The 19,293-nt window shown below is 43.1% G+C and overlaps 1 protein-coding gene across 1 annotated transcript in view; it reads right to left on the bottom strand.

Moving 5' to 3' along the window:
* LOC107190131 (zinc finger protein 395) overlaps positions 1-19,293 on the bottom strand; it is a 94,136-nt gene that overhangs the window by 49,121 nt on the left and 25,722 nt on the right. The window contains exon 2 of the mRNA XM_015578884.1: positions 7,796-7,956. Coding sequence (XP_015434370.1) covers positions 7,796-7,956 — 161 coding nt within the window. The remainder of the gene's footprint in view (positions 1-7,795; positions 7,957-19,293) is intronic.

The raw sequence follows: 19,293 nt of genomic DNA, 5'->3' as shown, positions 1-19,293 counted from the left end.
AACCTCTTCAGAGAGGAATTTTGTTAAGGCCAACAAAAATATTTGTTCATTTCTCAGCTGTACTTAATGAAAATATATTTATAAATATTAACAACGATCGATTGGTAGAGTACTCTGTTTTGTTGGGAAATTTCCTATTGAATGTTTAAATACAATTTCGGAATGATGCTTGACTTAAAGAGAAACTAAAATGTACACACACGTGCTAGTATCTCTCGAGAGATGTATTAATAATACATACATTGCGTGGCGTATAAACAGACAAGGTGAATGGGCGTTAAAGAGTCAAAGATAAACAAACAAATATTTAAAAAGTAGTTTGGTTTAATAACGATATTTCCGACTGCAAAATAACATGATACGATACATGTATAGATGTCAGTCTAATAATTTTAAAATAACGATTCAAAGGTCTGGGCGTTAAAAGGTTAAATGGTTCGAAACACAAGGAGATCGGACAAAAATTTAATGGATTTTATCGGTCGAATAAATTCCTGAGGCAACGACATTTCACAATGCAATCAGCCGAATAATTACAGAAAGAATCTGCGTTTAAGACCTTTAAAGCTTCAAGGCTTTCAGGACTTTCAAGACTTTCAAGACTTTCATGACTTTCATGACTTTCAAGACATTCAAGGCTCTCAAGTGTTTTAAGCTTTCAAGGTTTTCAAGACTTTCAGGACTTTCAGGACTTTCAGGACTTTCATGACTTTCATGACTTTCAAGACATTCAGGACTCTCAAGGGTTTTTAGGCTTTCAAGACTTTGAGGACTTTCATGACTTTCAAGACATTCAGGGTTCTCAAGGGTTTTTAAGCTTTCAAGGCTTTCAAGACTTTCAGTACTTTCAAAACGACATTTCACAATGCAACCGGTCGAATAATTACAGATAGAATTTACGATGACAAGGAATCGACGCATCTTCGATGATTTCCACCGGCCATTTTCCTTTCGTCCGCGACCAAACACACGGGACACGACTTGACCCAGTTCCCCACCTTGCGATCCTCCATGGAAATGGAAGTCTCACGTACATATTTACATTGCTACCATCACTCAGTTTTCTCTATCCTCGCCAAGAATCCCCCACCTCCAGTCATCTGCGCAAGCAACGGCTCAAACCAGAGACTCTGAATTCGTACGCCTTGTAAATCGGTCGACTCGTCCGGTATTCCTTGAGTGAAAGTCCTCCGCTACTTTCCACCAGGAGTATGCCGAGAGAGGATGTTAAAGCAACAAGCCCAGAATTGTCGACGGAATCCACAGATTCGAATGGTCGAACGTTCCAACTCGGAAACTCTCCGGACAATTCGGAGAAATACCTTTGAGTCTCTCCCCTTAAAGGGAGTAGACTGTAATTTGGTAAAAATATAACTTTTCTTTTGGGAATCAACTATTATACAAGTAAATGAATTTAAACTGTGACTAGTACGTTTGGATAACGTTTTTCTTGATACTATAAACTGTAGAAAAAATTTTTTGGACAATATGTAACGGTTCTAAAGTCGTCCACAACATGTAATCTGAACAACCACCAATCTTCTGAGGCACTTAAAGATACATCGGCGTTAACGAGCAATTTAATGTCTTTATGATGGTCTATCTGGAGCTGTACTATCGAGAGTCCCCAAGACGCATTTATTTCCAATCAACAGAAATATTAGGTCGTCCGAAAGATTAGAGAGAAACGATTCGTCAGGCGACGCACGAGAACGACGTTTAACGAGCCACGGGAGGAGACCTGATGCAATCTCAATAAAAACGTTACGTGTTATATTGAAGATTTTATGTATTTACAACGCACACGACAGTCTAGAACTCGGTATATAATTATTTCCAGCAGTTCGATGAACTTCCTGAGGCTTCTACTTGATCTTGAAACGAGCGATGTACCGATGGGTATTATTCGACGTCACTTTTATGAATGAAAACTATTAACATAGCCCCGTTTGTTAACAATTATGTTAAACGGTGATGTTAGTTAAAACCGAGAATCCATCTCAGAAGAGAACATACCGACGTGACAATCATCGATTTCGATGGAACTCTGTGTTTCGAATTTCGAAGACTTATCAAGACTTCTAGGAGATTCAACCCTAAGCACTCGATTGTGCCCTCTAAAGGAACGAAAACATATGGAGAATTATGAACAAAATACCGAGTTTAAAGAGTTAAGTATCGATAATCATAATTCGAAGTGCTTTGAATCTCTCGCCACGTGGACATATTCTAAGCAATTCGAAGCGCCTCTGAGCCCATCATTGCACATAGTGAAACTACCGAGTTTGACTCCCAGTGGAAGAGTCATCAAGATAAGTGTGGATCGGGCTCAATTAACGCATCGAATCGCGGCAGGACGAGCGGTAGCAAGGGGGGTGGGATGCAATAGGGGCGAACTCACCGGCCCCGGATCGAAACAGGGCATCGGCGACGGCGTCCCGGAACGCAGAGGGTTGCTAGGTACCCGTAGAGGGGTGTGGTGGGGGAATCGGGGGGACATCGAATACACAGACCGTGATAGTGCACCTGACCCATATAGCGCCGCTGGTATTGATCGACCCAATTCCGCAAAGCCGGCCGCCACCTCGCCCGCAGAGATTACCCGCCGAAATTACGTAAGCTAACCCACTGACTCACTGCGCCCGTTTGCCGCAGAAGAAGCATTCGGTTGTTATACCGGTGACCCCAAGCATTGAAATCTCAATTTACGAAACGGCGATTCAACGTTTTTTCCGATCACCGTGAAAATTCGAATCACAAAATTGTTTTTCCACTTATTTGTCAATTTTTTTACATTTACGTACGTTGAAGTAGTTAAAAATATTAATTATTCAAATTGAAGTGGCAACGTTGATAAAAAGGATCGAAATTTCGAGGGGTGATTTCATCCCTTAAAGTCGCGTCTCGGCCGATAAAAAGAAATACGTATCCCTTATTTTTGACTGCTTAACAGATATACGAAGTTTCATCAAAATCGAAGGGGGACACTTCCGTGCCTTCCCTTGTTAGACCTTTTTCTTTGAACATCCTGTATAATGAACCTGAACGCTGAGTATACGAATAAACGATCGTTTTCGAACGATCAACGTTCAAAACGTCCAATTCGAATAGTGCACACAAGCAACGCATCTGTGGGAACAAGGAGCACACCATGTAGGCCCAGCGACCAGTTACGGAATGGGACCGAGTCGACCGATGATGGATCCTTGGACGCCGCGCAAGGTCTTTCTCTCTCTTTCTTCCTCTCACGGTTGAAACGGTAGCTCGTAGGCCCCCGTGTGTGCTTTCGTCATCGATACATCGTCTCGGGGGATTCGAAAGGCGCGCGTTCACACACGCTCGATTTCTCGTCTCTGTGACCTTTCCTTTCACGTGGGGCAGGTCGTGCCAGGGCCAGGTGCAGGCAGGCCCACGAAAACACGGGGGGCCGTCAACCTGCGCGTACAACGTCTGCGTCGCGTCGTCCCGAACGCCACGCCGGACGTCGCAGAAGTCCCACTCCCCACCCCGCCGACTGGATCTCGTCCTTTGTGAGAGGATCCCTCCGAGGCTCGGTCCTGGCAGCCTTCGAGCCACGAAGAGAAAGAGAAGAAAGAAGGGAAAAAAAAAACGAAAAGTCGAGAGGAGGTCGTTGGCATCGGTCGTCGGTCATGGAACACGGCCGTTCCACCCTTCTCGGTGGCGGAGGAACGAACGGATCCACGGGACAGGTAAGGCCCATACAGAGACTAGGAAAGTGAGGGGGACGACTCTACCGAGGTATGAGGTGACTACCAAAAAGATAGGGGATCTCAAAGTCGTTCAGGTGGGTGGAAGAAATGCCTTGGAAAAAAACTAACGCAGAGACTTCTGTTTCCTATTCGAAGGGTCCCCTAACTTGGTTCCGTGGGTATACACCACGGGTGGCCAAATTGTTCGATAATAACAGCCGTATACAGGGTGCGGCATTTAAGTTGGCACATCATAAAAACAAAGCGTTTCGTAAGAGAGTATATTCTAGACAAAGGTTGTTTGGTTTTGTGGGGGAAAAAGAATGAGATTATTTATTTTCAAGCTGGTGAATGTTTCGAAGGTCATTTGAAGGTCAACTTCATTTTTTAAATGGATAGTTATATATGTTTTTAACAGATCATTAATTCATGCAAGAAAAATTAACAATTTTTGTCTAAAACTGTTTCGTGTTATTTTAATTCTCTTTTCTTATTTTTTTGTCAATTTAACAAAACGAAGTTGACCTTCAATGTTTACCAGATTAACAATAAATAACTTCACTTTCATGCCACTTTCACTTTCACTTTCTAAAGTCACTTTGCATTATACACTTTGGATTGTTCACATTGGATTACTCATTTCGGATGAACTGCAGATGAAAACAATCTTCAAACCTTTCAGTGTAAATTAATCACCATACCGAAACAGTAAACTCTAAATTCGCCTTTAAATACCGTTGCGTTTCTTTACGTATCACACGAACAAAATTCCATCCACCTCCGATTGAAGCACCTGGCAGAAAGGCGGAATAATCATCGCAAGAATGACAATCCACTCGTCCATAATTCAGCCCCTAGCACCTATTGCTTCGAAGGTTCTTTCAAGACTACTACGAACACAATGTACCTACACATTATCGAATATAATTCGCCTTACAGAGGTCAAAGGCATACCCCCACCCTGTATTAAGGGATCAATTCTTGCACCGACTATCCCACGAGATCTCCCTTTCGGCCCCTAAAGGGGCTGTGAATCGTCGCGACCCTTCCTTGGATCGAATTCCGAGACGATCGCCCCGACTCCGTCTAGGGGGAAAAACACCGTTTCGGCGGGCACAGTCTGAAGGGGCGAGGGACAGGTGTCCGGCGAGGGTGCATTCACGGTCTAACGATCTACACCGGGAACCGGACGCCATTTAACGTTCCCCTCCTTCCCCCTATTCGATGCAACGTGTGGGTGAGCACGATGCCCTTTTTTAGAAACTGTCGAACCATCGGGGACGCACGTTTTTCCTCAGTAAAAATGTTATCCGGAGCTTTGTTAACGAGATATTAACGAAAAACCCATTGCCATACGATTTCCTTGTACTTCACTCTCAAGAATTTCTTTACCGTTAATATTTTCGCAGATACAAAAGGAATTCTATTCTCATGGCAAGTGTTACATTTATTTTAAACCTTAAATGTTAATGCCAGTGACACAGTGTTTTACCTCGACTCAAAGAAAATGAATAATATACATGTTCAATTCTGATTTCAAATTCAGTTTGAAATCGTTATCACGCTTATTATCACACTTTTCTTACACCGTGTATAATACAGCAAATATCATTAACCAATTCATTTCTAAAAATGCCTTGCAATAAAGTACATTTGCGTCTGAAAATAAAAAGGAACTACTACATATTATTTTCTGGGCTATTGAAATTTGATTTGTTTATTTATTCCCTCCCCCTCTTTTCCCATAACGCCAGACTTGGGAAAAATTTGCTTCGTCAGATCTGGTCGCCACCTAAATCCAGCGCGATTGGAATTTTTCAAGGGTAGTCTGGATCGTTTCGGAGGGGGCTGACTCGACGATGGATCGTTCTTACGGGAAGGTTTTTTTAGACGAGCAGAGTAGATTCGAAACGAATTCCCTACGATAAGATCGTGTTACGGTTTCAGGCCGCTCCTACGGGGGAATTCCTCGCGGCGCGGAATTCCACGAGGCGTTAACACGTTCCGTTTACGGTACACGGTGAACTCGATCATCCATACTAATCGATACTTACGTCGTTAAAAAACTAAACTATCCTGCGATTTACGTTATTACTAATTATTCGTAAAAATTACGACTGAAAGAAAACTACGTAGTATTTTAGAAAAATATCATTTTTTTAGATAGAAGTCTACATTATAAGCATTTATAATAGACTTAGAAATAATGAAAAATTAAAACAGTAATTATTCAGCCCAACGTTCACAAGATTAACGGCAACACCCAGTGTGTCGTCCAATGGACAAAAGTGAAAAAAATCGATCCATACAAAATGTAATTAACACTGTAGGAACTTTGAAAAAAAAACACCGAAAAACACCTCTAAAATTAGAATTATAATCGATATTAATTTGATTAAAGGATTGATTAAAATTTTTAATTGTATTTTAATTATTTTTGATAGTTTGGTAAGCTGGTGTTATGAGACAATCTACAGTAAAATAATTTATTTGTATCGTCTGCTTGTTTAAAGCTGCGTCTACACTGTATAGCATAGCACGTTATACGTATAGCAAGTTATAAAACTTGTTGGAGAAACAGAAAAAAATAACATGACATTTTAGTATTATATAGCAAGTTATATGTTATCCAAGTGTGACCCCATTATTTATAATCAGATGTGAAATGCAATAAAAACTTGTTATAGACTTGTCCAAAAGGTATAATCATGTAACAAGTTAAAAAAACATATTGTATAGCAAGATTATATAACAATTTGTTATATAACATTGTTTTCCTATATAGTGTAGACGCAGCTTAAGGTTTTCCACGGTCAGATGCCGCGAGTCTTCGATGATCTATGAACGGATGCGTAAGTAAGAGGTACTCACGCGGTTTCATCGGGGTTACATCCTAGTTTTTATTCGTGGTTGTGGGATTGGTGACTGCATGCAGGATACGGAGGAACAATTGGAATGGATTCGTCGGGACCGAACTGTTCCTGTGACGATAGTTCCGCGAATTAATATTCTCGCCCCCTGAGCAATTGCTTAGAGGAAAAGAGAAAGTAGAGTGTATGGTAGCTACCAGTGATTCTTGTTAAACGGCGGCGCGATTATTGTTTCTACAATTAAGCTGAATGTCCGAAGAAAATGGCACATTTGGAAGCCTCCGTTAGATCATAACCGACGAAAACTAAGGAAATCGTGCCCTCGACAAAAATCACTGTGCGATATAGAGGATGTTAATAAAAATGTGGGTCATTCACAGTGTGGATTCCACATGCAAAACAAAAACGAAAATCAAGAATCACAGAATTCCGTTCTAAGCTTCGTTTTCGAGGTATTAATCGTAGAAAATACGCGTGAAATACGCTTGACGCGGCGAGATATACTACTTAAGAGGCGCGTTGTTCAACTGTTTCACAAGTAGGTTTCATTCATTTCATTTTATTTCATTCATAATTTTCAGTGGGTCATTGATCGAGCCCGGGTACACTGACTCACGAATTTGTCACCAATTATGTCAATTGTAATGATACAAATTATTCACCAAAATGTCAATTTTATTTCAAAATTGAAAAAACTTTATCACGAAAGGATGATAAAAAGTACTGATACAAAGAATATATGAATAGAAATTGTATAAAAGTTTCGACACATAATTTTTGTATCAGAAGAGTGTGAACGAATTTGTGAGTCACTGTATATCAGTTGAGAATCAGCTGTCCGAATATATAGATACAGTATAGGTAACCAATAACCCATCGCGTCAGACGTATGTATTTTTTACTATATTGAACAATTAATAACTCGAAAACGAAGCCTCGAACGCAATTTCGTTGTTCTTCATTTTCATCTTAGTTTTCTATGTAGAATCCACTCTGCGAAATTGTCGAACATTTTTATGAACTACCTGTATAGTGTACGCATCGGCGCAGCTGATTCTTACCGGTAATATTGAAGCGAACCGTAGTTCCAGCGGCAAGAATCATTCAATTTACACGTTCTATCTTTCGCTATGAAGACGCATGTGTCTGGACGGTGAACGATAACGAAACACGCCCAAAAAAATTGTTACCCAATGAAGGTTTAGTGAGACTTACCCAATCACGTGTGGCACATCGATGGAGTGGGATGAGGCCCGCTTCCGATCGCCGGCCATGTCGGCGAGCCTGGCGAAATCTGTGTCCTGATCGGCCAGCCGGGCGCTCTTACGTGACTCGAGCAACCTGACCTCGTCTATGCGTTTGGTCAAGCTCATCGTCTGCAACAGGATCAACGTATCCCCCATGTGAGATCGAGTGTCAAGCAATCCGAAATTTTTGGTTCCCGTCGAAGATCGTCCTCGTTCGTCGAGGCGTTCTTCGACGATTCACCGAAACTTCGAAAAAGAAAAGAAACAGAAACAATAGAATATTTCATTTTCAGGACAAGAAATTAACCAACATCAATTCAATCTAAAGAAATTATTTGAAGATCAAGAAGTTAACCATTATCCGTTCTTCGTTTTCCCAACATAATTTGTCCCTCGATGTCGAATTGACAAACAGTGGTAAAAAATTAATATAACGAAAAGATAAGTTAGTTAACTTTTCAAATTCATTACTATAAAAGTCACGGAGCTTTAGTTACATTTACCTACAGAGTAACATTATTTAGAAATTTATGATAACAGCACGCAGTTTCTAGAAAACACCTACTTCCCTCGATAACTGCGCGCAGCACAGACTCGAGCCTGTGATCAATTAACCGGGCATTACAAACGCGGGATCTTCCGGAATGGGAAGATAATATCGTGACAGATCAGGAGAACGGATCCGTTACACAACGGAAACCCGTATAAAAGTACTAAAAATAAATTCTTCTAGATCCACCGTGATCCGATTCATCCTCTGCTCGCTGGTGAAAGCGCGAATTCTCGAGTGCCTCGCGAGCCTCTTACTTTCCCGTGAATCGCTGGGATTTAATTGTGGTGTCGGTGATTACTTCCTCGTAATTACTCAACCCATTATTCCCTGAAGGGAGAGGACGATCACCAGGCACACGCACCATTTGTTAGATGGTTGCGCGTCAACTTCGTGATTCTTTTTTCGCGTCTCGATTATCGATGCATTTTTTCCTTCGCCGAACCTTACGGCCACGGTTCGCCTCCTAATTCCGGCGAGTCGACGAGCTGTTAATTAATTCATCACGGACGCGTTACGTCAATATAGTGGAAACCGCAGCCGAAAGTCCGCGAGTGAAAACTGTCTGATATCGATGCAGAAACGGGTGAATATTCTTACGTAAACAAAAGATTTCGAATGTTCGTTGTGGAAATAAGAAACGTTTACTCGAGTCGAGTGAACGGGCCACTGATATAGGGGAGAGTTGCCTATAGTACCGTTGTTGACAGTCTACCACTTTGTAAATTATTTCAGGTAATGAAACAGATGTTAAATCAAATGATAATTTGGTATAAACTTCCGTAACTCCAAAAACTAAATGGTAGCAGGTCCTTTCAAATACTGAAATAAATGTTAAATCGAATATTAATTTGACATATACTTCAATTATTCCCGAAACCAAATCACAGGAGGTCCTTCTCACTTTTTCCCTTAGTGGAAACCGAGGTTGCTCGTTGGTGTACAAGTGTAAATTTACCGTGGAAACGTGCCCTCATGCGCGTGAACGATAGGCGGCGCTCGCCCCGTGATTGGCGGGGCAATAAAACAAACCCGGACCGTCGGCCGGATATCATTTAAATAATTGCCGAGCCGCGATTCGAATCGAGCCACGCGAATTATCCTCGAGGGGGAAAATAGAAGGAAAACGATGAGCCAACGATCAGGAGATCCCCCGGCGACCTACCCGCCGCGAATTCCAGCCCCGGGGCATTTCTCAGGTACTAGGGAAGAAGGAGTAGAGACGGGGGAAGAAAAAGAGCAAGAATGGCGGATCGTGGCCACAGTTGGTCCACGTCGAATCCTGCACAAACACCGCTTTGGCGGTACGCCGGCTTCGCGTGAATTGGAGCGTGCAGATCGCGAGAGAATTTCTCTAACTCGGCTCGACGCGCACCGGTGAACGGTTGGGAAACAAGTTAATTGATTACCATTAAATGCAATGATAATAGGTGTTCAGGTCAGACCTGAACACGGAGAACAGGAACCCCGGAAAAATCCGCTGGTTTCGTTCCGTCGAGAATGCACGGACCGCGAAAAAATACCGATATACTGTTACGCGTGATGGATACCTGCGTTACGATCGTTAGTGAAGACGCGACCCTTTTTCTGACGGACGTGCTCTACGGCTCTGGGTTTTTGTCCCGCGTGGAAACGCAGATGATTAGAGCGCGCGAACGCGAATGTGTGCATGGAATATCTCGATTGCGCAGGAACGATGGTTTTGAATTGGAGGGAAAGTTCCGTTTCGAAAGGTGTGTTTTTTGTTGGGGGGGAGTTCGAGACCAATCTCAGTGGACAAAGATGAATCGATGGAGCCCAGGTGTTTCTAAATGTCAGACGATTACTGGTTGCTACTGATTGCAAACGAGTGGAATTCAGGCGAAAGCTTTTGCTGTCAGAAGGTATAGGGACTTAGGATTGAGCTTTATTTCGAATACCAAGCGGAGAGGGACATTAAGCTCTGGTCTGTAAAGGACACTTTTATCGGTCGGTAATAAGATCCCTCTGTACACTATTTCTTATTTCTTTTGTATGAAGTTGTATGAAGACATCATAATTGGGTTAGGTAATTAAGGTTTCAAAGTGGCTGTACAATTTTTGTCGGAATAGAATATGGATTAGTTTTCGAAAAATAATCAAAAAACCTTGGGGGCGAAGTTTGTAAATATTTTAAGTAAATATTTTTTTCTTTTAATCTATCCAATTCTGTGCGCACATACTACGTATAACACACCCAAGAAAGTAATCCAAGGTGGATCCGTTCACCGAGTGTCCAGTTCAGCCAGCAATTCAACGCTTGCGCGCGCGCGCAACACACGTCCATTGAATTTATTCGCACGAAACGCGGTGTAAGTACACGTGTTCAATTAAATACGATACCGCGGGCATAATTGCGCACCACGTGTAATATAGGGCCGCGCGCGGGCCCCTGGTGGCGGCCATATTTGCAGGAACAGAGTTTTATCATTACTCTATAGTGGGATTTTCTGTGGGATTGCAATAATCTCGAACCGACCACGATAGAGGGCCCAATCGACGGTATGTTCACCTGGAAATACGGAGGAATTCGCGCCAAACCGCTACGCCCAGGGGCGGATATTATGCCGAGAAGCGCGGGGGCGCGTTCCTTCGATCGAAAACTTCCAAACCGCAACGACTAGGATAGTTCCGGTGATCTGATTCCGGGACCGTTCGTTCTACGACCATCTTGGAATTCTTCGAGTTTAAAAGGAACTTTTTATCGAGGGGCAAGACACCGGTGATAATATCGAGAATATTCTGCATCCCTTTCGTGGCGTAGTGGTTCAGGTTTATAGGAAACCGTGAAGAATCATGACTTCCGTTATATCAGGAAAACAAGGAAAAAAGACGGTTCTTCGGCCGCCATCTTGTGAACAGAAATGGCGGGAAGATGTCTATAATTTGAATAGAATCACGGGTTTATTAGATAAAATAATATCAGTAGGCTTCTTGTTAATAAATATATTCCTAACATTGTAAAATATCTGTTACCAAGAAATTTACCTTCTCTGTGAAATTCCACTTTGTCGTAGAATTAAAAGGAACCGTACGCGCCTGGACACGCTTCGTCTGTCAGCCACGACTGAGTATCGTTACGATTACGTAACGAACACACACAGCCGTCGAGAACGCAGAAAAGTGTTTTCCCCCGTGGAAAACACGATCGAGATCGTCGAGTGACGTAAGCCGGAAAGACGCGCGCGTTTGGTAACCGAGATCGTTGAGGTTAACGCGTCAGATCGCGCGCGCGTAGGTTTTTTGTCGGCGATGACGCGCCGTGCCTCGCCGCGAGGACATAAAATTCATAGCTGTAACCTTGCTCAGAGATGGAGGGAGTGTATCGGTTTTTCGTGCTCAGATAGGTGCGTTAACCGTTTAATGACGCGACTGGTGCGGCCTGCATAAGGAAAATTAATACACCTCGTGGCCCGTATTTATAGACGCTGGCTTCTTTCAAACGGGGATCGTGGGCCGCCCACAACCGGCCCGATTCAAATCGTCAAGTGGATAATTCGAACGGAAGTGGCGAACGATTAATCCTTACAATTTCAGCTGTTCCAGCCGACGACAGAACGCGAGCTTGAGCCGCCTGACGCTCTGGAGATGAGGTCGCGCCTGTCCTCGGTCGAGGACTGAAGAAAGAATTTCGAACCGATACGACTGGCACAGTTTTTACTAGATCTTGGACAATGTCAATGCGTTTGTTATTTTCTTTGCTATTAATACTAGAACTACCCGGCGATAAATGTATATATCTATGTCTATCAGATACGACAAACTACTGAAAATATATAAATTTATAAGTCAACGAATTTTTTCACTCTCATATTGGAATAAAAGTTGTAGAAGATCCGAGAAATTGCATTGTTATAGCATCTTAACCACCTCATCACCTAACCAAACATCTTACTCTAATGGCAAGGTTCGGGTCGTGTCCGACCCAAGTCCAGATTCGGCCTCCATAAGTGGGACATGTACCCTATATCTTCGTGTAATTTAATGGCTCCAGTCGCATCGGTTCGACCGCCAATCACAGATAGTCGAAGGTGTTAAAGGGAATTTCATACCTTAAATTTATCGCCCGAACACGATGAACGACGCGCGTTAAACGATACCGAGGTGCGGAATAGTCGTGATACAGTCTTTCGATAAATATTTTTTTTTTACGGTGTGTTATAACAGCTGGAATGGTGGAACGTGTTTCGATGTAATGGTGAAATCGTGTTTGTAACAAAAAAATAACCGGCGGAAGGTCACCGTGAACACGATGTCACTGATTCGTTGGAAATGTTTCTGAGCCGTTTGAGGCTTCATTTTTCCAGTTATTATTCGTCGAATATATGGGCAGAATACGCGTGAAATACGCCTGACGCGATGAGTTATACTACTTGGAAGGCGCGTTCTTTAACTGTTTCGCCATTTTCAGTTATTTAATTTTTATTTCATTTATTGGTTTCACTGTACCTATATATCAACCAAGAATCAGCAGTTCGAGTAGCATAAACTACTGCGTCAGGCGCATTTCACGCATATTTTCGTGCTCTCGACGAAAATCACTATACAATATACAGGGTGTTAATAAAAATGTGGGACACTCACAGGGTAGATTCTACGTACAAAATTAAGACGAAAGTCAAGAATCACAGAATTCCATTCGAAGCTCTTCTTTCTTGAACACCCTGTATATTATAAAATTTAATTCTATATCATCGTCGACTCAAACTGCTCGCTGTTACAGCCGTCGCGACAGTGTCGAGTATATAACACGTGCAGATGTGCGCACAGGTACGTTCAATGTCACCAGTACTAAAGCTGCGTCTCCACTGGTGTTCAGTATACGAACTGTTCCTTCCAGGGATCGCCTGTTCGCTTACTGTTTCTGTCGTGTTCGCAATCTGTAATCGTCTGAATCGCGGTGATTATAAAATATTCGCGAACTTCTTGGGAGCAATGTCTACGAACAGTGTTCACAATCTACCAGTGGATACGCACTTTAACATAAACACACAAATACACACACACATACAGAGACAATTCTGAACAGGAATTCTTCGCACGAGGCTTGATCTCCCGTCGTAACGTATTTTTCTAACGCTTGGATCTTTAACTCCTCGATACGATAAGACCCCTCCCCCCTCCACGCCGCCAGTTACGTCAGAGAACGCTTTTTACGACGTGCGCGCGCGCTCGGATACATTAGACCGATAGAGAGCGGTTAAGCATACGGAATGATTTAAAATACAGTACATAAGTAGATTATTCAAATGCCGGTGAGAATATGCAATAACCATTGGTTATCCAACGTGACGGCATAAATTAACCCCCCCCCCTCCCCTCTCCACTCTCCTTCCCAGAATACGACGATACAAGCGACTTCTCGAATCGTTCGGGTGCTCGAGTTTCAATGGAAAATCTGGGGAAAATTTGCGATAGGCTCGAAGAAATAGTGAAGAAAAAAGTTGTGATATACAGGGTGAGTCGATAAGATGTAGGTACTATCTAAAATAACTCGTTGCCTATTGGTTGTATCGGAAAATGTTCTGATGAATTATTTAGCATTTTAAGGGACGTATCGAACGGATATAGTTTGATTATTTTATATCTTATTTTTTTTTTTTCGAGTCTTTGCAAGGACAATATTTCATTTGAGTAACAACTAGCTCGATATTTCATTTACAATACTCCGTATCAGTCGACGAAATAGAAATATATATTCACAATTGTCCGTGTCAAACACTATTCGCCCCAGTTCGAAAAGTCTCAACTATCCAAACAATATTAACTTCGCTCGACAAACGAAAAATACATGAATGAAGCAATCGATTCTCCCGTATTTCACTCGTGATCCCGAGGTTCGATTCATTAATGTCGATATCGATTTCTTAATACGTTCGAACGCGTTAATTAATGGGTATCACCTATTCAAACAGTTTTATCGGGTCGTGTCGCTTCGAGAACTCTGCGAGTCGAAGAAATTCGACCCTTGTGCCTGCGTACCAGGTCATTACCATATTAAACACGGAGCATGTTTATTATTTAAGTATTCTGTCGCGAGACATACGCTCGATTAACTTTATAGCAGGATTTTAATCGAAATTGTGAATAACTCAAACAGAATAATCGGAATCTAGCAGACAATTCTCATATTTCCTAGCATCTTATTGGATGAACACATCTTTTCCAATCTGCAAAATTGTCGGAGACTTAAGGAATATACGAAAATTGTTATAATTGGTTGTAAACAAAATTACAACCACCTGTTTCTAGGCAAGAAACTGCCCGGAAATGTATTTTGACCCTCACGATTTGAAGAACCATCATTTCTTTTAACATCGACATGATCTCTGATGAAGAGTTGAGAAATTTATGATGGATTTATGTATGCATATCGATTCTCAGCAACTGGAAAATTAATACTCGATTAACGTGCAGAATTAACTGCGATTCGATCGTATTGCTTGTTTGGATTTTGCAGGAACACCGACGTATCGTTCTGTTGCCAGCACTCTAATGATCGCAAGAAAATTGCACACCGTACTAATTGCCAGGCGATAATTTACAAGATATCATGTAAATTAAGTCTCTCGCGGAAGAATTTAGTGAAACTTGAATTGAATCAGGAATCTATTAATTCTACCGAGGGTTTTGCTATGTTCCAGCTAATAAAGTGAACTTTCTAAAACTTCCGTAAATCATGTTGTTTTTCAATCCTAAATATGGATGTATTCGAGTATTTTTGGTTCTGCGACGAGAATTCTGTCGATCCATCAGAAAAATTTCACGAAGTATACACGATTTATAGGTATTAAAACGGACTTTCTCGCGATCGTCGAGGTCCAGGAACTGACCCAAAACAGCTCGCGTAAATACAAAGGCCGGTGGGTACTTAACGGTACACACGAGAAGTTCTCAACTAGGGTAAAAGGCCCATTTACTGCCATCTACCGAAATGCTGACATCATAGACTGTTTTAAAGAAAATTCTGCATGCAATAAAAACTGTAATTCATACGATAGAAAACACAGCACTTAATTTACATTTCCCATTAATTTTTATAAAATGATCAAAAATTTTATTTATTTTCACGACAAAACCACTTGGAAATATGATTTTCTAGATGTGAAGCAGACGTCACACTTCGCGTAAAAAGGATAAATCTACGTTGATCAATGACATATCTCCTACCACTATGCAACTAAATAATAGCAATTGCATTTAAATACACTTACAATCATTGTTATCTAAGAAGAACACGTGTTACATAATAACGGAAGTTATTTATAACTAGACACCGGATTTTTATGCAATTCTAGCGTCCCCCAACAAAATCTTGCAGAATAAAAATTCTAGGAAAATTTAATAGTATGTGTTTAATATTGTTAACGTATTAAAACCCCTAGTACAAGGAATATGGTTCTGTTCAATTTTGTTTTTTATATATCAGTGCCCAAAATTTTGAATTTGCATCAGTTTATTAATGACTTAACCGAATATAATCGGTGGACCCGTCGGTTCTTCTCGTTACACCGATCCTCATCAAGCGATCATCCAAACGCGACCCGCGAAAAATCACCCAACGACAAGCAACACCCAGTTCCTCGTCTCCTGGTTCGAGGCCAGCGAGAATTTTCCCTCCCAGGTTTCACTCGACTTCACCGAACGACCCGGAAGCTATGCGGTTCCACGATTTCCCGTTATTGCGATAGGCGGCTCCCGATAACGCGTGTCCCTTACACAACGCGCGCAGCACGGGCGACGACGGGTTCACGCGGCGCGGAACGTGTGTGTATGCGTTAGAGCGTCAAGGCCGGGGCCCGACTGATTAAACATTAGGAGGAAGCCAAAGGCAGAAGCGCCAATGGAAGCCGACCACGCGTGGAAAATAGCGGGGAAAGCAAACCGTGACGGGTACGCGTAGAAAACTGCAAGGAAAAGAAATGAGGCGGGTATGCATGAAAAGTTGTGGCGGGTACATTGGAAAAATCGCGGCGGGTTGCGCGGGAAAAATATCGGAGGAAAACGATTCGCGGTGGGTACGCATGAAAAGTTATGGCGGGTACGTGTGGAAAACCGTACAGGAAGCAATAGCGGGGAAAACAAACCGTGACGGGTACGCGTACAAAACCGCGAGGAAACGAAATGAGGCGGGTATGCATGAAAAGTTGTGGCGGGTACATTGGAAAAATCGCGGCGGGTTGCGCGGGAAAAATATCGGAGGAAAACGATTCGCGGTGGGTACGCATGAAAAGTTATGGCGGGTACGTGTGGAAAACCGTACAGGAAGCAATAGCGGGCAAAACAAACCGTGACGGGTACGCGTAGAAAATCGCGAGGAAACGAAATGAGGCGGGTATGCATGAAAAGTTGTGACGGGTACATTGGAAAAATCGCGGCGGGTTGCGCGGGAAAAATATCGGAGGAAAACGATTCGCGGTGGGTACGCACAAAAAATTATGGCGGGTACGCATGGAAAACCGTATAGGAAGCAAACTGTGATGGGTGCATGTGAAAAATTATGATGGGTACGCGTGGGAAATCGTAGCTGGTACACGTGGAAAATCGTAGCGAAAGTCATGGCGGGTACGAGTGAAAATTCGCTGCGGGTAGATACACGCGGGAAATCGTAGCGGGTACACGTAGGAGATCGCTGCGGGTATGTGTGGAAAATTGTGGAGGGGACGAGTGAAAATTCGCTGCGGGTAGGTACATGCGGGAAATCGTAGCGGGTACACGTAGGAGATCGCTGCGGGTATGTGTGGAAAATTGTGGCGGGTACGAGTGAAAATTCGCGGCGGATACGTGTGGAAAATCGCGAAGGAACCAAACCACGACTGGTACGTACGGAAAATAGTTGAGGAAGCCAACTACAGCGGGTTGGCGTGGAAGTACGCGAATAATCTGAGCCGAAGTAGAATCACTGAACGCTATCGGAAGTCGATTAAACCGTAAAGGCGGAGGCTTCTCCTTTCCCCCCCCGTTGAACTCTCTCACCTTCGCGGGTCTCGCTCGAAAGGCCACCGGGACGAAGGAAGACCGTTCAAAGGTCACCGGCTACCGTGCCACAGCCGTTGAGAGAGGGGGAGAGGGTTGATTAAGGGCAAAAGCGAAAGAAACAGAGGGAGAGGAGGGGACGAAAGCCAGAGGAAAGGAGGAAATCCATGGAAAACATGTGAGGGGAGGGAATTGGCCGGAGGAGGAAGTACAACGCTCGAGGTCGCCATGGTCTCTGGCCGTGAGCCACGTGCGCTGCACCGGGTCCCGTACTTTCACCGGTCACTTTCAAATTTCGACCGTTGCCTTTGGCGATTTTTCACTGCTCGTTTTATACGATCGACGCGATCCCCCCCAGCGGCTCTGTCCTCGGGATATTAATGACACGTCGGGACACGGATGTTTTGGGCGAACGTGGATTTTTCGAGGTCAAGGATGGCCTGGAAGTACAAAATTATTCCCTCTTCTATCGAGGATCTTGCTGGGGTTACATGAACCGGTAAAACTTCGAGAATGTTTATCACGATGGTAACTATTATTACATATATTTTCGACGATTTATGACTTAAACGAAGTAAAGTTTGTCTGGCTACATACGCCCTTTTTCACTGTGGCAGTCAACGTGATAACGTACTATAGATCCTTGACTCTTATATAAGGGAATACAGATTTCGTCAAAAAAGAGTGTATTCATTATTGATACACCTAATACATGCAGTTGTAAGAAGATATTCGGGGCACCGTTGCGTCGACGATAATCCAGCCATAGGCGAACTCGATGGTTAAAATAAACTGAACTTTCTCAATGAATGCCAGTCGACTTTATCGACAATCGAACTTGTTTTAGGTTTTAAAAAAAAAAGTTAAGTATTCTGTAGTGTCCCTCGAATCAGACCACACAAGTAGCTTCCCTGCTACAATCATCGAAGAAATCTGCGGAAGCGTGAATTCCGACGATCGGTCATCGCTTTGAATATTTATGCGGTATGCGTGGCTACGTAGCGGATCGACGAAGAAGAGATATTATTTATTCACTTTCCACGATTCCACTGTATTAATAGACTATTACGAAGTTCTGGAACGTTAATTTATTTCAGCGATCTGAAATAAGGAAACAACGTTGTTTGGGCCACGTGACACTTAACCGATAGGATCTGATTTGGAAAGCTCAGATTATATCCCCCACCTCCGCCCCTGAAACAGCTAACTTCAGGCCACACATTCAACCAACTGCTCCCCGCAAGTACCACACAGATCTTGGTGTCAACCCCTCATAAACCTGTTCGTAGGAGAAAGACCTCCTACCACTTGCTAAACTCATTTCAAATACTAAAATAAATGTCAAATCGAATTGTTAATTTCACATAAATATCAAGTGGTAAGAGGCCCTACCCTTGCGTCACTTTTTCCCCCAACGGAAGCCGAGTTTCCACGTGAGGATACACCGGCAGATTAGTCGAGCGTGTCCGCCTGAAGGCCCATCCAATCCCCCCCCCCTCTCCCCTGCTGCACTAGTCGACAATTCGAAACGAAATGTCGAACGTTGTTTCTCGAGGAGCGCAATCACTTTCGCCGAGCAAGTAGTGGTGGGAGGTTGCGAAACGCAAACTGCGCGCCGGGTGAAAGTGCATTCGCTTCATTTCGACTCGAGAGAGGAACACGTTGGCTCGCGAGGGACGCCGCATTGTACGAAGAGTTTCGCCGCGGAATACGTACACAGTGTATGTCGCAACAAGAGAGCAGTCGCGTCGTTCCGTTCGCCGGCGAAGTTCACTTGTGCAACGGAAACCGAAACACGGCGGGGGTTTAGAATGTTTGGCAGGAGGTGGAGGGGGAATGGATGAGGGAATAGACTGCCTGCCACCGAGTGTAAATCGGACGCCATTTGTAGGTTATGATTCGTCGCGCTCTTTCTAGAGCGT

This window comes from Dufourea novaeangliae, unplaced genomic scaffold, assembly GCF_001272555.1.
Source record: "Dufourea novaeangliae isolate 0120121106 unplaced genomic scaffold, ASM127255v1 scaffold172, whole genome shotgun sequence".
Lineage (NCBI taxonomy): Eukaryota > Metazoa > Arthropoda > Insecta > Hymenoptera > Halictidae > Dufourea > Dufourea novaeangliae.
This window is presented reverse-complemented; position numbering and strand designations above follow the sequence as displayed.